The sequence below is a fragment of the Sceloporus occidentalis genome, unplaced genomic scaffold (assembly GCF_023333645.1).
Source record: "Sceloporus occidentalis isolate IW3139 unplaced genomic scaffold, rSceOcc1.0.p SCAF_15, whole genome shotgun sequence".
Classification (NCBI taxonomy): domain Eukaryota; kingdom Metazoa; phylum Chordata; class Lepidosauria; order Squamata; family Phrynosomatidae; genus Sceloporus; species Sceloporus occidentalis.
This window is the reverse complement of record NW_028316995.1, coordinates 5,415,334-5,436,376: the sequence shown is the minus strand read 5'-3', so window position 1 is coordinate 5,436,376 and position 21,043 is coordinate 5,415,334. Positions and strand designations below refer to the sequence as shown.

Here is a 21,043-nt window from a genome sequence, read left to right as displayed (position 1 = left end):
GGAAATGGTAAACACAGGGACTACTGGTAACGATGTTAAATCAAAATAATTTGTCTTCTGCAGCAACCATGGTGGGATGCGTTATGCAGTTTCATAATCTCTTTTTGTCTGTATACAAAAAAATGCCAGTTCGAAAATAGTTTTGAATTTTAAATTCGTACTGGTCAATGCAAGCTTTTATGTTATGATATATCAAAAATGATAATATTACATAATATTAGGAAAACTCTTGAGGAGTAATGCCATTCCTTACTGCAAATGAGCATCTATGTCCTCAATATGTACCTCTACTGCAGTAGATTGACACTCCCAGGCAAATCATATAGTTTCTATATTTACATATTTATTAAACACAGTATATTTATATGCAGTACAATATATTTAATATATTTGGCTCATTGTACATGGCACACTCATGGAATGCTAATGACGCACAATACTCAATTACTGATACAGGGTACCCAATACCTTCAGTCCAATTTTGACACCCTATGGGGTTAAGGTACCATATCTCTTTAACTTTGAAACTGTTAAGCTTTTCCCACCACCCACCTAGATCTGACCACTTTCCATGCTTTTTTCTTTCCCAGTGTTTTGATGTGTTACTTATTAAAACGTAAGGTGATTAGTGTTTAAATAATGTTGAATTTGTGTCTTTTGTAAATTACAGGTACCATTTCTGTCAACACTATACGCACACCTTACACAGCCCCGGGCGAAAGTGAAATTCTTGACCTTGATGATGATTTGTATTTGGGGGGTTTACCTGAAAATAAAGCTGGTTTGGTGTTTCCAACTGAAGTATGGACAGCTCTTCTAAACTACGGATATGTTGGATGCATAAGAGATTTGTTTATTGATGGCCAAAGCAAAGATATTCGTCAGATGGCTGAGCTTCAGGGTACAGCTGGGGTGAAACCATCATGCTCCAGAGAAACCGCAAAGCCTTGCCTGAACAACCCATGTAAAAACAATGGCGTTTGTAGAGATGGATGGAACAGATATGTCTGTGATTGTTCAGGTACCGGCTACCTGGGACGCTCTTGTGAAAGAGGTAGGTTATTGACCTTCGTTTGAAGAATTTTAATTGGAGCTTGACAATGTCTTTCATTTAGAAATCTCTAATAGTTGCACTGAAGGGACTCAATAGATAATACTCTGCTAGCGGAAGCTCTGGTTTATATACATATTCCTGCAACACATTGCATGAGGCATCTTTAATCCTATCCATATTTTTTAATACTCCAGGAAGGATGTATTTGCTCTTGGAAAGTATGAAATAATATTCTTCAAATTAAATTTCTACGTGCCTGTTGGGGCTAAACTTAATATTCCAATTCATGCAGGCAATATGGGGAAGGTCACAATCTACACAACAATGTCAAAAGATTTACGATCCATCACCCTCAATATAGTTTCACTCTAACACTCGCACGCACTCACACATACTAACATACATACATAGTGACTCCCTTACCCCGTTCCTCTTTTACCCCGTTATTCCTTTGCTTTTTAACCTTGTTCAGATACTTATTGAACAGCCACTATAGTCATCTGTGTTTTAAGAATTTTGGGTCGGCCCAGCAATCAATTGCCCCCTTATGTGCTGTGCCAGCCCACCTCTGCATGTGGCGCACCGTCTCTGAAAAAAACTTTTCATATTCAGATCATACTGGAAGATTAATCGGAATGGCTTGATTTTTTATATCACATAATCCCCCTTCAGCACCATCTCATTCAGCCACTGTAGAGCCTTAGAGAAATTTTATAAAATATCTTAATTTGTTATTATTATTATTACTACCTAATTGATACACAACTAGGTACTGAAATGATATCTTGAGATATCAGTTAAGTAGGAAAAAATGATGGGGGAGCTAACAGGCAGCTATTACCACAAATTTTGCTGTAATCCATATCCTTAGTCAGGAAAAACGTCCTAAAATTTCAAGGTAAAATTAAAAAATAACACAGACATTGCTGAAATGACTAGTGGTTTGCAATAAATGTGGCAATGTCCTGGAATTAAGAGCACCTTTGAGGCCATGACTTCAATTTTATTATATAATATTGTTATATTCTCAGATGTCAGGTTTTGTGAATTCCTGCAACCAACACATAATTCAGTCTTTCGGCTCTGGATGAGCCTAATCTGCAAGGCGTAGGTCGTAATCTAAAACCGCGTCTATCACAATGCAATATCACATTACGGTCGGTATCCTAGAGATGAAGACGTTATACTTACCTGTTATTGAGCAGTAAAGAAATATGAAAAAAAGTGAAAAGACATTGTAACACATACGATGTTTTTTAAATTGAATGCTGTGAAAATCCTGATCTTGCAAGTAATATCTATATTCAGTTGTATGCACCAAATTGCTTTGTCTGTTGGCTACCGAGTTTAATGCCTCCAGATTGCTCTGCTGCTGGTGGAGCAAAACTGGCATAGGGTTTAACCAAACTGTCAGATAAATTACAAAGTCATTCAATTAAGTAAGCAATGTGTTCCACCCTGTGGCAAAATGCAGCTACTACATATGGTCAAGGTGGAAATAAATGAGAAGAGTAAACTGTTTGCATATTGCCATGATTTGGAGGCGAGGCATATGCGGATCTGCAAAAAAAGCAGGAGATGTGCAATAATGCTCCTGACAGTCCATATTTTTTAAAGCAATCGCTGCCCAGTTTTATTCCCAAGATATGCAGAAAAATCTATAATGGATTGTAGATAGATAGGTAGATAGATAGATAGATAGATAGATAGATAGATAGATAGATAGAAAGAAAGAAACAAGAGTTGTCCATCTGGCAAATGTCTGGTGGTCTGGTGGCTAATGGTTCCCACACTTACCTATAGTGGTGCTCCTACACCAGATTAGTTCCTGCGGTGTGGGGTCCCAGGCTGCTTTTCTTTTGGGAGGGGGGTGCAAAGTTATTAGTCCTTAAAACTGGAATGTAAAATGATCTTAACATCAAGCTCCAACTTGCCATCCGGTGCACCAGACAAATGCCCAGTGGGCCAGTGTCCGATAAGTTCTGGTGGGAACTTTCGGTCGTGACTGGCGGGCTTAAAGCGAGGTCCAGTTATAGTGCACTTGCTGACTACTTGCAGATTTTTGTAAAACGCATAAAGCTGAGGGTGTTCTCTTTTATATTTGCCATGAGATTATGTCTCTTGCACTTTAATAGAAATAACCTATTTAATGGCAATCGGTTCTGTTTTCGTCTGTTGTCTTCAAATACTTTTACCCATTGCTCTAAGGAGATTTAATCATGCATCCAATTTTCTATTTTATTTTACATTTGTGTCATACTTAAGTGTCTAATCTAAGATGACTTTAAGTACTAACAAATTAAGGTTTCAGTGCAGCCAATTTTGACTATTACTGGTTACTTCAAGTGTTACTTTATAGAACACTTGTGATAGCAAATTAAAGATTAATGGGTTCAAGATGTTTTTAAAGAACATTCCCCTACTGTGAGTTGTGCGTATTTTGGATTGTTTATATGTCCTCTTGGAGAAGATAATGGCGAGAGGACATGTGATAAAAACAATAAATAAAGGGTTCAGCAAAGTACAGGGGGGAAGTATATTTCAAAGGAGGAGACATGCTAGGACAAGAGGGCATAATCTACAGCTAGAGGATCTGGGGCTTTGATGAAATGGAAGGAAGTTTCACTTTCACTGAGAGAGTGGTAGGAAAGTGGAATACCAGCCCACCAGAAGTGGTAGAGGTGTAGAAATTTAAAGAATCATGTATCAACATAAGGCTATCCTACATAGCCCAAGACCAAGGAACAGGTGAAAGGTACTATCTTTACATCAGACAAATTAATGGTTCCTACCTAACACCATATTCTATGTTTTTGTTAGACATTACAGATGTATGTTACCAAGATCTCATATTGGTTAGACAGTTTACTACATATATGCTGACATATAGTATGACTGCCCTATCCAATTCGAGACATGGCTAAATAACTCGGCTTTAGCTGTTCTCTCAGACACTATGTATCTTCACAAGAAGTTCTAATAAAATATTTGTGGATTTTCCCCCTAGATTTAAAAACTGTTCAAAAGCTTGATAAATGAGCTAATTTTAGGATAGACTACAAGCTATAGTACATATTTATGTTTTTTTGCTTTAGGATAACATATTATGTACGATTATCTAGAGTAACCGTCTTTCATGAGCTCTTGCTTGTTCCTTCTAGCTATGAGAGATGTAATTAGAACTAAAGATATTATGAAGCTGTGCCCTATTACTTTTTTTGTAATTCAGAAAGTGACATAAGTTCAAGGCATGCAGAATCTCTGCAGTCCTTCTGGTACAAAATACTGAAAAAACATCAATCAAACTCAGTCTTCTTGGCTCCCTAACCTCGCAAATTCTGGACATCTAGCCTGCCATGGCAGCTCTTTAAACCCGTCTCTCTTTAGGAAATAAGGCAACAGCACAATTTTAAGTTTTGTTTTATGATTATATTTTTATATATAATATGTAATGCTTTACCGTAATTTACCCTTTTACTGCTTAACATAGTTATTCTGCATAGACATACACTATTTCAGAATCAGTACTTTCCGCTCCTATAGAGTTTATAACCTACATTTTGGAGCCTGAGGTGTTGAAAGATGAGGAATTAGATGTTCTTTCCTGGTACTGCTGAGGTGATACATTTTTGTTGCGTTCCTCACATTGTTTAATTAAAACTGAAGGACAGTTCTGTCTATGTAAGTCTTAAGTCGTTGTCTGCAGTTCATAAGGAGAATTCATAAAGTGAACCAGGAAGCCATGTTTCCAGCAATCTGCGACCTGTTCTTTGCAAGCAATTTCTGGTTATGTGTTCATTAATAGCCATCATAAAGACGTGAGATAAAGATTGGCTGGTGGAGATGATATTGCACTATAAGGGAAAAAAAATAATAAAAGTTTATTTGACATCCTTGCCATGGAAAAAGGGAACCAGTGGAGTCAATTATAACTACCAAAATGCTTCACTTTTTAAGCAGACTGGGGGCTTGATTCAATGAGCCATCTAAGTCTTAATTGGTGTTAATGTTCATCAAAAGTATCATGATCCAATAGTTGATAGCCTCTAGATATTTAAACCAGACCTTGACCACAATAAAGCTCATCACGCATCAGTGAAACACATCGGTCGAATGCATTCTCCTGCTTACCAGTAAGCATGCGCGGTATACTCAATGTCAGGCGCTGTTAGATCTTGTTTGTGTGAGATTTCAAGGTTTCTAATGGAATTGCTCATTCAGCCAAAGCCCTGGATCTCCAAAGAAGTATGTGATACCTTCTAGTAGGCCATTGTTTATAGGCCTGGTTCAGTAAATGGTATCACACATTTTTACATTTTTTTGACTCTCTTCTCTGGAGCTAATACAGCAATACAGATTTTTGTATAGGCAATCTCATCTAGATAAAAAAATGTAGCAACACTGTAGGTTTTTGTATATTTTTCAAAAATGCTTAATAAAATATATTTGAATAGCTAAATATGCTGAGGAGTCGAGTGTGGAAGAAGGTAGACCATTTGATTATTCATTTTTAATGCTTGCTGATTTCTCTGCGTCGGTTAAATTCTTCCAGTTCCAGATGCAGGTAGAGTGCAGAGTATGGGGTAGAATACAGGCACCCAAGGCCTTTCTGTTATCTGATATCTGTGCCACTTGTAATAACTGCTGCTGTGTTTATAATGATCTGTTTTAAACATTTGTGTCCATTACTAGTCAATTAATAGGAGGACATGTTTTTAAATAATATAAAATACATTGTAGCACCATTTTCTAAACCCTTTGGAGGAACCTACCGTTTCCACACTGCACATGTTCAGTTGAGAACAGACAATCTCCACTGCTGCGCCTTTTTTCATGTAGTGAATTTAATATGGGTTTTCAGTCAATTCATTCTATGGAAAATAAACATATTGAGCTTTAGAATCTCTTGGAAGGGATGCTAGATTTAGGGCCAGTCCTCGGCCAATAAATAGCACCCTAAGCAAAAAACCTATTTGTCTTTCCACAAAACCCTAAACACACATTATGGTTTTTTTTATGCACTTAGAATGCCAGTCTAGTCATAGAGCTCATGCACATGCCCCCCAGTCAGGCACCAGGCTGACTCTCACATTGGGGATATTTTCTGGGGTGATTATAGGTGGCCCCCTGATCCAGTCATCCCAGCCAGCTGCCGACTCATTTTAAGATTATGTTTGCAAATTTAGAAGACATTACACAAATGGAGATATTTTTTTTCTTTTTTTACCAAATTTGCAGCAATCTGTAGATGAGTGTTTAATAATACTTCTACTATCCCTTAAATTTAAGTGGAAGGGTTTTCCATCATCTTTACCCACCATAACTTATGTAATGGTATTTCTTGGCTACCCCAAGCCTCAACTATTAAGCCAGTATCACAACCTTACGCTGATGGCTCCCATAAAGGATGAAACGGCTGTCACTGGTCCTCTGGCCTTAGGGCTAGCAAAGCATGGAGCCCTGAGGTTGTTTTTAGGCCCCCAGTCCTTTATCCCAGACTGGGTGCTGTGCACCGGGTGTTAGTGTGGCTCTAAGCGCACTGCACCCTTTCCCATGTCACATGCTGGTAAGCACCTTTTAGCAGCTTGGACCCCTACATGCACTTTTATTTTTGTATGCACTAGCCCCAGCCTTTTGGCTCGGTGTGCGGTGCATACAGACAATTTTTTATCACACCAGCCGGTAAGGCTAGGGCTTCCACTGGGAGCATTTTTGTATATATAGTTTTGTTACATGATTGCACAAATGTTTTTTTCATAGCGCACGTGAGTTTTTACATTTTGATATATTTATGTATTTTGAGTTTATTGATACAAACTGTGATTTGAAGGACTGGACACGAACATGACACTGAAAAGCCACAGTGGAGCCGGGTCCCCAAAAGGTCTGGCTTTTGTGGTGAGGAGGGAAGTCAGTTAGCTCTTCTGAGCAGCCCCCCCTTCAAACGAAGATTTCAAAGGGCCCCAAACCTTGTGGGAAGGGGCCAAGAAGATCCGGCCCTCCTGCAGGCCTTATGGCCGAGGAGGGAAGGAAGGGGTCGCATATCCTTCGGGAGTGCGACCCCAGAAGAAAACGAAGAAGGGGACCTGGTGTCCACTGTGGCCTTATGGCAGTTTGGCACTGGTACTTTTTTCTGTTTTTCTTCACAGCCAAGCATGAACCTCGGGGCTTCAATAATAAAAAAAAACAAAAAAAAAAACAGCTGTCCATGAGTGGTGATCTGGCTACTGCACCTCTTACCCGAGTTTTGTCTGAAGGCTGTCTTGTACAGCGGGCAATTACTTTCAAGGGATCCATGTATAAAGTGGATATAGAGGCAAAGGTGATAATTGTTGACCTTATTTGCATGCGCCTACCCAGAATCCCTTGTGGTTGTGGCAGCACCATGAGATTTCTGAGGGAAAAACAAGCTTTCTGGTTTGTCTGTAGATGAGTGTTTAATAATACTTCTACTATCCCTTAAATTTAAGTGGAAGGGTTTTACATCATGTTATTCCACCAAAACTTATGTAATATATATATATATATATATATAATTATATATTTATTTATACCGTATTTTCCAGCATATAAGACGACTGTGCGTATAAGATGACCCCCAACTTTTCCAGTTAAAATATAAAGTTTGGGCTATACTCGCCGTATAAGACTACCCCTCTACCCAGTATACAACAACCAGCCAATCACGACTTACCAGTGCAGACTCCCGGAGTCCCGGGTGTCTTGCGGGGCCGGCAGGGGACATCTATTCTATACAGAACTGCACTGGTAAGGAGGATTGTTAAAGCTTACCGCACAGACGTTCACCGGCGAGCGTAAACAATCTCTGCTGCCGGCACGTCTGCACAATGTGCTTGAACAATCTCCCTTGCCGGGACTCCCCCGTGGGAATTCCCGGCAAGGGAGATTGTTAAAGCACACCGAGCAGACATGCCGGCAGCGGGGGTTTACGCGCATCGCCGCTGCCGCGATGCGCTTAGACAACCTCCCGTGCCGGGAGAGTAAGATGCAGGTCCCCTGCACCGCTGTGGGGGATCTGTATCCTAACCCTGCCAGACCTCGAGCTCCCTAATGTTGGGCTAGTTAGAGGGAGGTCGTGATCTCCCCAACCAGCCCTGCTCATCGGGCGCCCGCTGATCAGGGCTAGTTGGGGAGATCACGATCTTGCACCTACCTCGGCGCGGCCCTGAAGATTGGCCCAGGGGAGGTGATTCTCCAGTCCGGCTCGGTAAGTTTCAGTACCCGGCGTATAAGACGACCCCCGACTTTTAATTAGATTTTCACGGGTTAAAAAGTCGTCTTATACGCCGGAAAATACAGTAATATATAAATATATATATAAATATAAATAATTCCATCCCGCTGCTGCCATAAAAGTAAGCATGATTTATTTCCACATTATGATCTTTCCCTGATTATACATGAAACAAAAAGCATGAGTATAATCGTAGCATTGGTTTCTTTTTTATTGAAGGTAACAGATGGAATGACAGATGTCACATCAATATAATTTGGCTGTGACTTTCATTTCCATTGTTGATCACAGTATGCAAGTATCTTTAGGCAAAGACTCTCTCAGGTATATAATATAGGCTACAGTTCTAAAGTTTCAAAGCTGTTCTAAATATATAAAATAAAATATACAATTACCATAAACATTATTATGACTTACATGCATTTTTCATATTCAAGTAACCTATAATGTGGCTTGTTTTTGTAATTTATGCAGTTTAATTTTGTGGTATTAACTATTTAAGGTCTTATAGAAACATAGAGCTTGATGGCAGAAACCATTTGGCCCATCTAGTCTGCCACTTTTTTCTGCTGTTAAAACTGAATCCTTAATCTGTCCTTGGTCTCATTAGATTTAGGATAGCCAAATGCCTTTCCCGGGCATGTTTAAATTCCCTTACTGTATTAACCTTTACCATGTCTGCTGGGAGACTGTACCACTTGGCTACTACACTCTCAGTAAAGTAAATTATCCCTACATTACATCTAACCCTCTGCCCCTATAGTTTTTAGATTACGACCTCTTATAAGGGCGCTTTAAATAAACTTCTATCATATCAACCTAATAAACATGGACTCTTTGTATAATAGTACACAAAGTATTGCTACTTTTCTTGTGCACGGCTGCTGCTCAAGGGCCCCAGGCCCAATGGAAAGCTTTACCATAGCACAGAGCATACTGACTACATCCCTACTGCGTCCGTACATTAAATGAAGTACTTATTTTAAGGTTCAGTGGCACCTTAATCCAGTTCTGAAATAATGCTAGCCAACAAAAGCATGGTGGTATGGAATCCATCTTTTTATAATGTCAAAGAACATCTGGACCTCACACTCATCTTGAAAATTTGAATTATTTTCCAGATATTCTGTATTACATAGCTGGGTGCTAACGTGAGGTAGTCACTCCAGGTGTCCGAAACACTGAAAATACACAGTTATTCACAACAAGTTACTATGAAAAGCATGCATTCACACAAACTATATCAAGTTGAGTTAAAAAAAGATTTCCAACTTAACCGTAACTTACAGGTTGATGCAAATTCACACAGAACCTTAGTAAGACTAACAGACTTAGGTACCCCCCACCCACATGATAAACCCGACTGACAATCAACTCCATAGTAGTTTTATTATCAACACAACTCAACTTTTTATCAAGAGACTGCTTCCTGGGTTTACTCAAGTCAGGTGCTGACAAGTCCATCTCTTTACCTCTGCAACTCAACTGACAAACCATAGTAAACAGACCTAATAATACAAATCTGCTAAATCTGTAGTAGAGTAAAAAATGATTATTTTTTGGTGTCCTTATACTCTCGTCAGTTTGCAGGGCAGCGTCATTGCAATGAAGGCTGTTACATTCATCTCGTGCTTTAGCCAGTTGCCTTAGGTATCCAAAAGACTCTGCAACTAAATGAATTCCAGAAAATCAGAGCCAGGTTGTGTTTGGAGCTAGAATTGGTAGCTACAAGTTCATGGGTTTAGTCAATGTCACCAACACTCACAGACTTTCTGTCCAACTCTGCGTGGTTCTAGATGCTTCCTAACCACAGGTTCCCACTGAGATTGTTCACATCATGTAGAACTGTGCTACTTTATGGCAATATATGTACCATTTTTCAAGAGTAAGCAGGCAAAACACATTTCTTTTATTTCTTATGGGATTCATACTTAACTATAATTAATAACAGAACGGCACAGCCATTCGTCATGGCAGAATGCCTCCAGGTAATGCAAAGTCTTTGGTCATCTTGCATGAACAGCATGTGCTAGATTTCTCCAGAGTGGCTCGATGATATTAAGGTCAGAAGGTCTGTTATGGCGACTCCAGAACCTTCACCTTTTTCTGCTGTAACCACTGGAGGGTCAACCTGGCCTTGTGTTTAGGGTCATTGTCATGCCCAAAACTCCAAGAGCATCTCATGTGCAGCTTTTGTGCGGAAGAATGCAAATCGGCTGCCAGTATTTTGCTGCATTCATCTTGCCATCAATTTGTCACAAGATTCCCTGTGCCTTTAGAGCTCACTAACCCCCAAAACATCAGAGAGCCACCACCATGCTTCACAGTGGGGATGTTTTCAAAATCAATGTCAACATTTCACAATTTCTGCCAGGGTATGCAAACTTTTGAGCAAAACTGTAAGAAAGGACCTCATAGTGGTGACCTCCATGTGCAGCCATCCAGTTTGCTCATGGTAGGGCCAGACCTAGTAAGTAAAATTATGTAGAGCCTTGCACTGCTAGATAAACAATGTCTTAGCTAAGTCTGTAATAATTAGACTTGTGCATTCATCTTCGGGCGAACATGGAAACGAACACGAAGAGTGCGTTTTCGTGTTCGTTCCGAAGACACGCCGAAGAGAAGACGGCGGCTGTAAAACGTAGGCGAAGACGAAGACACACACCCAGAAGATCTTCGTGATTGTCTTCGTCTTCGTCTACCATTCTCCCCCCTCTTCTAACTTACCTTGTCTTCGCGGCTTCGCGGCAGTTCCCGGAAGTGGAAATCCGCAGGTTCGCCGTCACAGGTTACAGGGCAGTGCGAATGAGCTTATTGGTCGCCTACAGGGACCTCCTCTGGCATCAACCAATTGGTTGATGCCAGAGGAAGACCCTGCAGGTGACCAATAGGCTCACTCGCACGGTCTTTGTAACCCCTGCCAGCGAACCTATGGATTTCCGCTCCCGTTAACCCCTTCGATGCTGCGTTATCTAACACAGCATCGAAGGGGTTAACGGGAGCGGAAATCCATAGGTTAAAGGGCCGTGCAAGCGACCAATAGGCTCACTTGCACGGCCCCTTAACCCTTTAAAAAAAAAAATTAACCCCTAACTAATTGAACAGGGAGGGAGACCAGTGGCATCGGCACTGTAAGTTGCAGCATTGAGGTTTTAAAACCCCAATGCTGCAACTTGCCCTGCAGATGCCACTGGTCTTTAACTAATTGAACAGGGAGGGAGACCAGTGGCATCGGCAGGGTAAGTTGCAGCATTGAGGTTTTAAAACCCCAATGCTGCAACTTACCCGGCAACTTACCCGTACAAGCGACTTTATTGTTCGCTCGTACGGACATTTAATTAATTGAACAGGGAGGGAGACCAGTGGGATGTGCCGGGTAAGTTGCAGCATTGGGGTTTTAAAAGTCTGCACAAGCGGCCAACAGAGTGGCTCGTGCAGACTTTTAAAACCCCAATGCTGCAACTTACCCGGCACATCCCACTGGTCTCCCTGTTCTATCAGTTAATAAATGATAGAACAGGGAGACCAGCGGGATCTGCCGGACAATTACGGCACCAGGAGTTTAACAGTCTGAACGAGCGACCCTATTGGTCGCCAGCAGGGTGCTCGTCTACCATCAACCAATGGCAGACGAGCCCCCTGCTGACGACCAATAGAGTTGCTCATACGGACATTTAAACTCCTGGCGCCAGAGCGGCTTTAACTCCGTTTTAACCCCTTAACCGGGGAAAACAAAGAAAACCCGAACACGAAGAATGTCCGTGAATATTCGCCCGAAGAGAAGACAGGACCAGGTGAATATTCGCGGAATACGAAGTTGTTTTTTTTGCCGAAGACGAGCACGAAGACGAAAACGAAGAGCCCCCTGGTGCCCAAGTCTAGTAATAATACACTTACAGCAATTATTTCAATGTAATTATAAAAAATGCATAAAAACACATGAAATCCCCATGGCATTTGAAATAGACAGTAGACTTAAATACCACAGAGCAGCTGTAATATATTTTGTCAAAGAAACAACAACGATTCCTATAATCTTTTTTTCAGAGGCTACAATTTTAAGCTACGATGGAGGAATGTTTATGAAGATACAGCTCCCTCTGGTTATGCACACAGAAGCAGAAGATGTTTCCTTGCGCTTCAGGTCTCAACGTGCATATGGCATTTTAATGGCCACCACGTCGAGAGACTCTGCAGATACTCTACGTTTAGAACTGGACGCAGGACGCGTGAAACTTACGGTCAATCTAGGTAACATTCCCCAACATGAATCGACCCATTTTTATTTTTATCAGACTTTTATATTTGTTGTTTTGCTTGCCTTTTTTAAAATATTTTTTTTTAGATTTGTATTTGTTTTTACTTTCATACATTGTGTTTATTTATTTGCTTGCATTACATTTTTTTTTACAATTTTTTTGTTGAAAAAGAGAAGATAATTATCTTTTTCATCCAAAGTAGCATTTTATTCTAATGTCACCCTTAAATGAAACATGTGGCATCCATTTTAGATAAGTATCCCCTTCAGATTTAAAGAATGTATGCTTCTCTTTTGAAACAAAGTTTTTATTTACACTAAAAATCCTTGGTTTTAAGTTTTTTTGATTGCATTTTTTGTACCCATAGTGCACATAACCCTTCAATGACCAAGGTCTGCGGCCCTTAGCAAACAGTCTGGTGAGCATAATCCACACAACCTCTTTCACAGAATAATTGTCTTGGTGGCCACAGAAAAGATGCCTTGGTGACCCATAATATTTACCCAATGACTATACAAGTGGCTTTGGCACCCAAGTTGTTCATCTTTGCATTAAGAAAGCTTAGAATACAAGAGCTCTATTTACAAAAACAGAGGCATTAAAAGAATTTTCATTTAAAGACACATTTAATCAAATACTTGTTGTCATGAATAACTACTATAATGGTTTACTTTAAATATGCCTGCATCACATGGGGTGACTATTAGTAGGCAAAACTAAATGTTCGGCACATTTAAACTGCTATTGGAAAAAAATCACTAAATGGGAATCAAAAAGATACAATATTTCTATTGTGTAAAGAAAATGTATAAATCCACTACACTGCAACACAGATGAGAATGAGAGCAAAAAAAAAGTGTTTAAAAAGATATTCCTTACGTATGGCTCTGGTGCCCTCTAGTGGCCGATATAGGCTAATTCCTAAAACAACATCAACTATGACGCCCCATCAATGTATTCTGTGACAAGAGATGTGCACGTTTTGATCCCAAACTGTTTGCCACCACTTTTCTGATGCGGTTGACGACACATGACAAACTCTGCTGTATGGAATAAAATCTAAGTTTTAGCATGTATGTACTCCTCAAAGGCACAAAAATAGTTTATTTTGAATGCTCATTACTATTACAGCCTTGTTGCGGAATTACTTTTGAAAGTACGTACAGGCTGCATAATTCTTAATCTATTCTTGATCACCCTACAGTCATGTAACACAACTTTCTTTTGGAATTATTTACCTTTTTTCTTTATTTTGGTGCAGCAATAATATTAAATATAATATGTCATTTCTTTCCTTGAGAAATAAAGTAAAGAATGAATATTTCTCAATGGAGATTGTTCTTATTATAATAAAAAATAACAGAAGAAAAAAATAACAAAAAGAAAATTCTGGGCCTGTCAGTGGTGCCCTAACCCTATGTTGATAGAAATCGTTTGGCTCGTATCTCGTTATTAGATAGTAATTAAAGTCTAAATCGTCAGATTAGATAACTTGCTTATGCCCTCTTCATTAACTGCACCAGTTCTATACTTTCATTTAAGCTTTTGAGGTAGATCTTCTCTGTCCAAGATGCCCGATCCTAGTTGGTGTGCACTGGACCCCATTGTGACGGAACACATTCTCTTTAATTTCTCAGTGACTACCTGTTCTTGCACAGATGGGGAAATGTTGCTGCCGTTCTAGATCCTACATCTTTGATCGGTACATAATATTTTTCTCTTAGGTTTTTGTTCCATGCGGCACTGTTTAAAGTGGCCATTCTAATGTTTGATGCATTTACTCCTGTGTCTATAAGTAAGAATTTTAAGATCGCTCAAATTGGCCAATTGTGCATGTGTCTGTCCCCGGAAGGGTGGGCTGTAATATTATTGGTTGTCTGCAGCTAATACCTTGAAGGATAAATTTTCATTTCTCATCTATTCTTCCCTATCTAGACTGTATCAGGATTAACTGTAACTCCAGTAAGTGCCTATTCAACATTTTCAACAGTTTTCTTTTTACTTTAATTAGTTGTAAAATATAAGTCAATTATATTATGTCTATAAAATGAATACATCTGTTTTATTGAAGATATCTAGTAATATTATTTGCAGTTCCTAACTCTTAACATTGTATTGGATGTCAAAAAATTCTTTTTCTTATAAAACATGATCTAGACCAGTGTTTCCCAGTCTTAGATTGCACATCTGTGTAACATATACAGCAACATATAACCCTAGCTGTCCACACAGACATATCTTAGTAAAACATATACTATATATAGATGAATAGATAAAACGATGTGTTTGTGTATCAGGAATTACTGCACTTCACTTAAAACACGGCTAGAATTAGAGTCATTTTGATTGTCTCATGGATGATATACAATTTTATACTTATAGCTAGATCCTCATCTAGGTCCAACTCCTGGTTCTAGCTCCGCCAACAAGGCAGGTACCTAGATCGCAACATCTAATGGATGCTGTAGATGGAAAAGATGAAGGAAATTAATGTAAATATTGCCCATCCATGCCCTACCCAAACCTTAATACAATCTGTTAATTTTATTACATATTACCCATAACCAGAAATGTAAATCCACCTAATTGTTCACAAAGTCTTTTTCACTGTATTGAGAAACACTGGTCTAGGTGAATGTTATATACCTGATTTTTTACATCCAAAACTTTCCTATTTCAAAATCGGTTTTAGAACAATTTCTCTTTTTTTTAACACATATACTAGATACATAGCCTCGCAGAGTTCTGAGTGATACGTTTATTCAGTTAGAAAGGCAATATGGACTGTGATTTTATTTTAACATAATGGGCTCCTGAATTGTGTTATACGTCTCAACCAAGAATCTGGCCTTTCTAGAGGCTGACTTTGATTTACAAAAGTGAAGCACATAAAAGGTTTTATAGTCTCCTCTGTGTGAATAAATACCGCAAAGAGGAATTTGAGTAAAAAAAAAATTGTGCAAGTAAAAGCTCTTTTCTTACAGAAGTTAAAGAAGATTAATAGAAACCAAAATAAATGTTAACCTGATAGGAAGTCCCATTATTTTGTCGGCTAGTAGGAAAAAGCAGCATGTAGCACTTCAGGTCCTCAACTGCTGAACCCCCATCATGCTCAGCCATCAGAACTGTAGTCAATGACACCTGATGGCAACTGATTCTCTTTGTCTGATTATAACCTAGTTTATTTTCCAGCAGATATTACAAGGTATGGTCTTAAACCTGTGGTTAACCAATTGAAACTAGACCGCCATGGTCTTTGGTGCCTTTTGTGACCTGGCGGTACTAGGGGCAGCGTGACAGGAGAGCGGTGCTTCAGCTTTCTGACTTTACTATACATTATGAAGGGCCAGCCCCAGTGAGTTTCTGCTGCAGAAAGAGCATGGCTGGCCCTGTTTAATGTGTAGTTATCTCAAAGTACATTGTACAGGGTCAGCTCAGCCTTGTGACTTGTTAGTGCTTGCCCTTCGTAATGAATAGTGAAGTTGGGGAGTTGAAACCATCCTGCCAACTCCTGCTTTAAAAAATAAACCCTAAAGGCTCCACATACAAGGTAAGAGGGAAATGTTTGAGTTGCACTGTAGTTGGGAGAGGTGGAGAAAGGAGTGTAGGGGAGGTGAGAGAGAGGAAGAGGAAGAGGAGGAGACGTAAAGAGAAGGAAGGAGAGAGAGGGAGAAAAAGAGAGGTGAGAGAGCGTGATGAAGAGATGATGAGAAAGCATGTGTCTGTCTTTTGGAGTAAAAGAAGTATTCCTTTTAGTTGTTGCCTGCTCATATTTCTTCTGAAGCAGTGTTTTAAATTAGATTAGCCCCCTCTTCTTAAACAGTTGGTTTAATTGCTTTAGAAACCTGTGTTATTTATCTGGATTCATTGGAGTTGCCTTCATGGTAAGTAGGGTGACTTCGTATGTGATTTGATCATATGGTAAAATATTTTTCTTTCCATGTATGATTAAGTAGGGATACGCTATGGCACAAAGTGCATGTGGAGATGACATCATATTTTATCTGCAGCAGAAAGATGAATTAAGCCATTCTGTCCAGAGTAACTTGCCAGGTTACCCCTTCAAAATGCATGGTGAACTTAGTGAGTTGAAATGTTTAGTCTGATGACAGCTCTCTTACAAACTGTTTATATAAACCACAATAAATCCTAGCAATACCATTGAAGCAGCTGTGCACATTTAAAAAACTATATCACTATAGCTCTTGCTGGTACCAGGAATTAAAATCAGTCCAATTTACTAATCTCTCATCCAAAGTATAACGAGCCAATTCTAGGATTCTTTTTTCAAGTAAGTTTATTTTTCTGACCAAATTATTTATTTCAGTAAAATCATCACTAGGTATCCATGCAAACTATTTGTTTTTTAGTAAAGGTTTTTGTAGTCATTGTTACATATAACTTTATAGAAAACACATTATTAAACAATTCATTTATATGTCAATAAAACAACCCCAATAATGTGAAAAATCCCTTTGAGGATCAAGAGCCATTTTAAGATTTAGAGAGTGGAAAGTAAAAAGTTTGTACATGTGTTTGTTTTGCTTCCCTTTAAGCCATTTACTTTCTATTAAAATCAACGATCATTTACTTGTAGTGTTATAGTCCTATTCCCCTTTAACTCACAAAATGATTATTAAACGTTAAATACTCCACAGCTCATCATTATCAGCTCATAAATGCTTCATTATTATTGCTACTTGACAGTGCCCTCTATACATTGCAGGTAAATATAGAATTTTAATTATACCTTTCTCTGGGTACGAGGCAATCAAGAAAATCTCAAAATGAGGAAATCCAGTTATTCAAAATTAAAACACTGCTTTTAACTGAATATTTTTCTGGGTTCTAATCTGGGTATTAATTGGCTTCTGTTTATATCCAAGGGGGTATATTAATATTCCCAGTTGCTAAGTTGTCTGATCTATTAATGCAACAAGCGTTATCTGTTAGTTGGAGGGATAGTAAAGACTAGACTTGTGTATTCGTGAGAACATGAAAACGAACACAAATGTTGTGTTTTCCTTGTTCAAACCACATACCAAAAAAACGAATATGACGGCAGATAAACATTCACAAATACGAAGAAGCACAACAGAATCTTTGTGTTCGTCTTCGTTTATATCTCCTAGCTAATTCACCTGGTTCCTTCCCCCATAGAAGTCCCTGCCTCTAGCCTACCTTGTCTACGTAGCATCTCAGGGGTTTAACGGGAATCCGTAACTGCCCTTCATTGGTTGATGCCACAGGAGGCCCCTGCCGGCAACCAGTAGAGTCCCAAGTACGGACCTTTACCTCCTGGAGCCTGCCCAGTCCAAATTTTGGCATTAGGAGTTAAAGGTCCATATGAGCAACTCTATTGGTCACTGAGGTCCTCTGGCATTAACCAATGAAGGGCAGCTTGCTTTTAACTTCTGGAGCCTCCCCATGCCAAGTTTCAGCATCAGGAGTTAAAGGTCCATACGGGGCTCACCTGGCATCAACCATTGAAGGGCACCCTGTTGGCGACCAATAGAGTCACTCTTATGGACCTTTAACTCATGACACCAAAGCCATTAGTCTTCCCAGGCAGTTGCTCCTAGGTGTACCTTGGCCTGCGCTTTGCCAATAGAGTCCCTCATACAGACCTTCAACTTTAAAATCCTTGTGCCAAAGCTGCTGTGTATTGTTACATTAACCCGTGCTAAAACAAACACTTATACATTTATTCGCCCGAAAAGAACACAGAAACGGGTGAATATTTGTGCAATAAGAAGGTTTTTTTTCACGAAGACAAACACAAAGACTTGGCTGGTGCCCAAGTCTAGTAAGGACACAAAAAGGGGCATAACTAGAAACTGCTGGGCCTGAGTATGAAAATTGCCCTGGGTCCCCAAACTTCACCAAACATGTCCCACAGTGTCACCTTTGCCCCCAAACAGCTTGTGAATGCCACCTTTGTTCCCAAGCAGCTTATCAGTGCCATCCTAACCCCCAAACACTCTGCTGTGTTATCCTTGCCCCAAACAGCTTATCTGTGCTGTCATTTTCCCCAAACTGCTTGTCTTGTGCTTTGCCCCTTGCACTCTGGTGCACACACGTAAACATACTTATACACGCATACACCTGCTTACATTACACTTACTCATTTTCACACACATGTACACACTCATTCTAACGCACACTGTCTCGCACACCACTTATATACATTAATGCTTAAACACCAATGATAACACAAACACTTACACAACCATTATAACACACTCCATCTCACATTACTTACACATACATGCTCACATACAAACACACATACACATCTATGCTCGCACACATTTATACTAACACACAAGCACTTTAATACATTCATACTTGTACAAACATACAAATGCTTTTGCATACCGATTCATGTTAACACATACTTATACATGCACATTTATGCTTACATAGACTTATACATGCACATTCAAGCTCAGAGAGCAGGCAGCTGGAGGTGCATCCCTGGATCAGACCTAGGCAACTCCCTATGTAAATACACCTATGGCTATATCTAAATACTGTCAATAGGTTTGGCCTATAAACTGTAGGTTTCATCAGATACTTTAAATCTGTGTGCTTCTAATTATAAGATCATATATATATATATATATATATATATATATATATACATATATACATTTTAAATATGTTATATTACTATTGTATTTTCGTTAAAAATGATATTATCTTTTTTTCTGTAAAACCATCATAAATCAATTATCAATACCTATTTTGTTTCAGGGTTGTCCAACTGGGAGCCTGAGAGCAGAACCTGTTGTAACAGAACAACAGGTTCTGTTACATGAGTAATTCTGGCTCTTAAAATAAATAACAAATGGTACTTTAAAAGGAAGATAATGTGAAACAAAGGAAAAATGTATAAAATGAAGGCATTCAAGATAACTTTCATTTGGGGTCCTAACCATGCTGACAAGTATTGCTAGGGTAATTAGGAACTTTAGTTGAAATTTTGTGAACTGTGATGAATTGAATTACATCATCAGTACTATATTTTATTTAAAGTATGCTAATATTGTGTTGTCTCATTCATGTTTATTTTACAGTATCGCAAATGGACAAGATTTCCAAATACTTTCATTGAAGAATGTGAAAAAAATCAATCACTGAAAAATATTTTCTTATTTTTTGGTATTCTAATATTTAAGGCAGTAATGTTTAAAACTTAAGAATATATCTATTTTTATCATATGTTGAAAATATGACATTTTTACACTAACAAATTATATTTTTATGTTACCAAAGCAATGTTTATGCAAATATTTTAGATTGCTATTTAATCGATTTTACATTTTTACAGCATACATAATATAATATTGCCCAATTCTTGCAAATTTACCTTATTCAATATATTTGTGCCTAATTCTTGTTTTATCAATCTGTCCATTGTAAGTAAAACAAAAAAAATAATAATCTCACAGTCCAAATTTCCTTTCTTTATTTTTTTTACTGTTAACTACCTAGAATTTGATATTACATTTTGAAGGTTATCGATTGATATTTTAATTGTTAATTGTGTTTAAAAAATGCCAGACTAATGTTATGAAAATAAGCATTAGTGCAATATATTTATTTATTTTACATTTAGATTACTTGCTTACTTGACATAATTAGGCACAATCAAACTTCAGATTTCAAGGTACATAACTTGCAAATTATTTCTACAATGAGAAAATGGACACTTTCAGTCACCTTTTTTGCAGTTGCGGCAAATTTAAAGTGATGTTCGCTTTTCACCAGCTGAGACTGATTTGTTTCATTATTCATAAAACAAAATGATTGTTTTTTAGTAATCAAATATAGGACTCTTCTTTTCAAAGCTAGGATCATTTAAACATTATGAGGGAAAGAACTATTGCTGAAATTCTACAAGCTTATCTGCATGACACTAGTTTATGATTTCTTCGGTTCTTTTTGGTACTTCTTCTCCAAGTTGTGTTCATCGTAACACTAGGTTATTTGGTATTTCCGTTTCTTGTATTTGCTCCCTTATCTTTATGAAAATCTGAAACCATATAACCTAGTAAAAGATGGCAGGCATGGGTCAGCTGGCAGTTGTGTAGTATGAGCTGAATTGGGGCTGACCATTGACCAAGCAGTCACAAAAGATGTGAACGATTCAGAAAGATGAATGAAAAAAGTAAATGAGACATTTGAGATGGTTTCAACTTGTTTTTTTTTGTGTTCTCATGTACATTATACATTGTAGATCCACCATTTTCTAAATCCTATATAGAACATCAGTATCCATAATGTATCATTGAGTAGATCTTACAAAACTATACAGTAAAAGTGGATGATTTCCCAGAAGGAACTTATAGGCATTTCAATGGGTAGGTCTTGGAGTACTCAATCATTAAATATATTAACTTGATTCCTGCCATAGCAGAAAAATGAAAACGCTATAAACCCTTCTGTTACTTGATTATACTATTCTTTGAT

General features: G+C 38.5%; 1 protein-coding gene across 3 annotated transcripts in view; it reads left to right on the top strand.

Annotated features, from left to right (window-relative positions):
• The window catches only part of LOC149303174 (neurexin-1-like), a 619,545-nt gene that overhangs the window by 283,652 nt on the left and 314,850 nt on the right, over window positions 1-21,043 (top strand). For 2 of the 3 annotated variants that reach the window (XM_089481601.1, XM_089481600.1), the window contains 3 exons: window positions 671-1,054; window positions 12,357-12,560; window positions 14,504-14,530. In XM_089481601.1, coding sequence (XP_089337727.1) covers window positions 671-1,054; window positions 12,357-12,560; window positions 14,504-14,530 — 615 coding nt within the window. The remainder of the gene's footprint in view (window positions 1-670; window positions 1,055-12,356; window positions 12,561-14,503; window positions 14,531-21,043) is intronic. The other variant, XM_089481603.1, reaches the window with a different exon arrangement.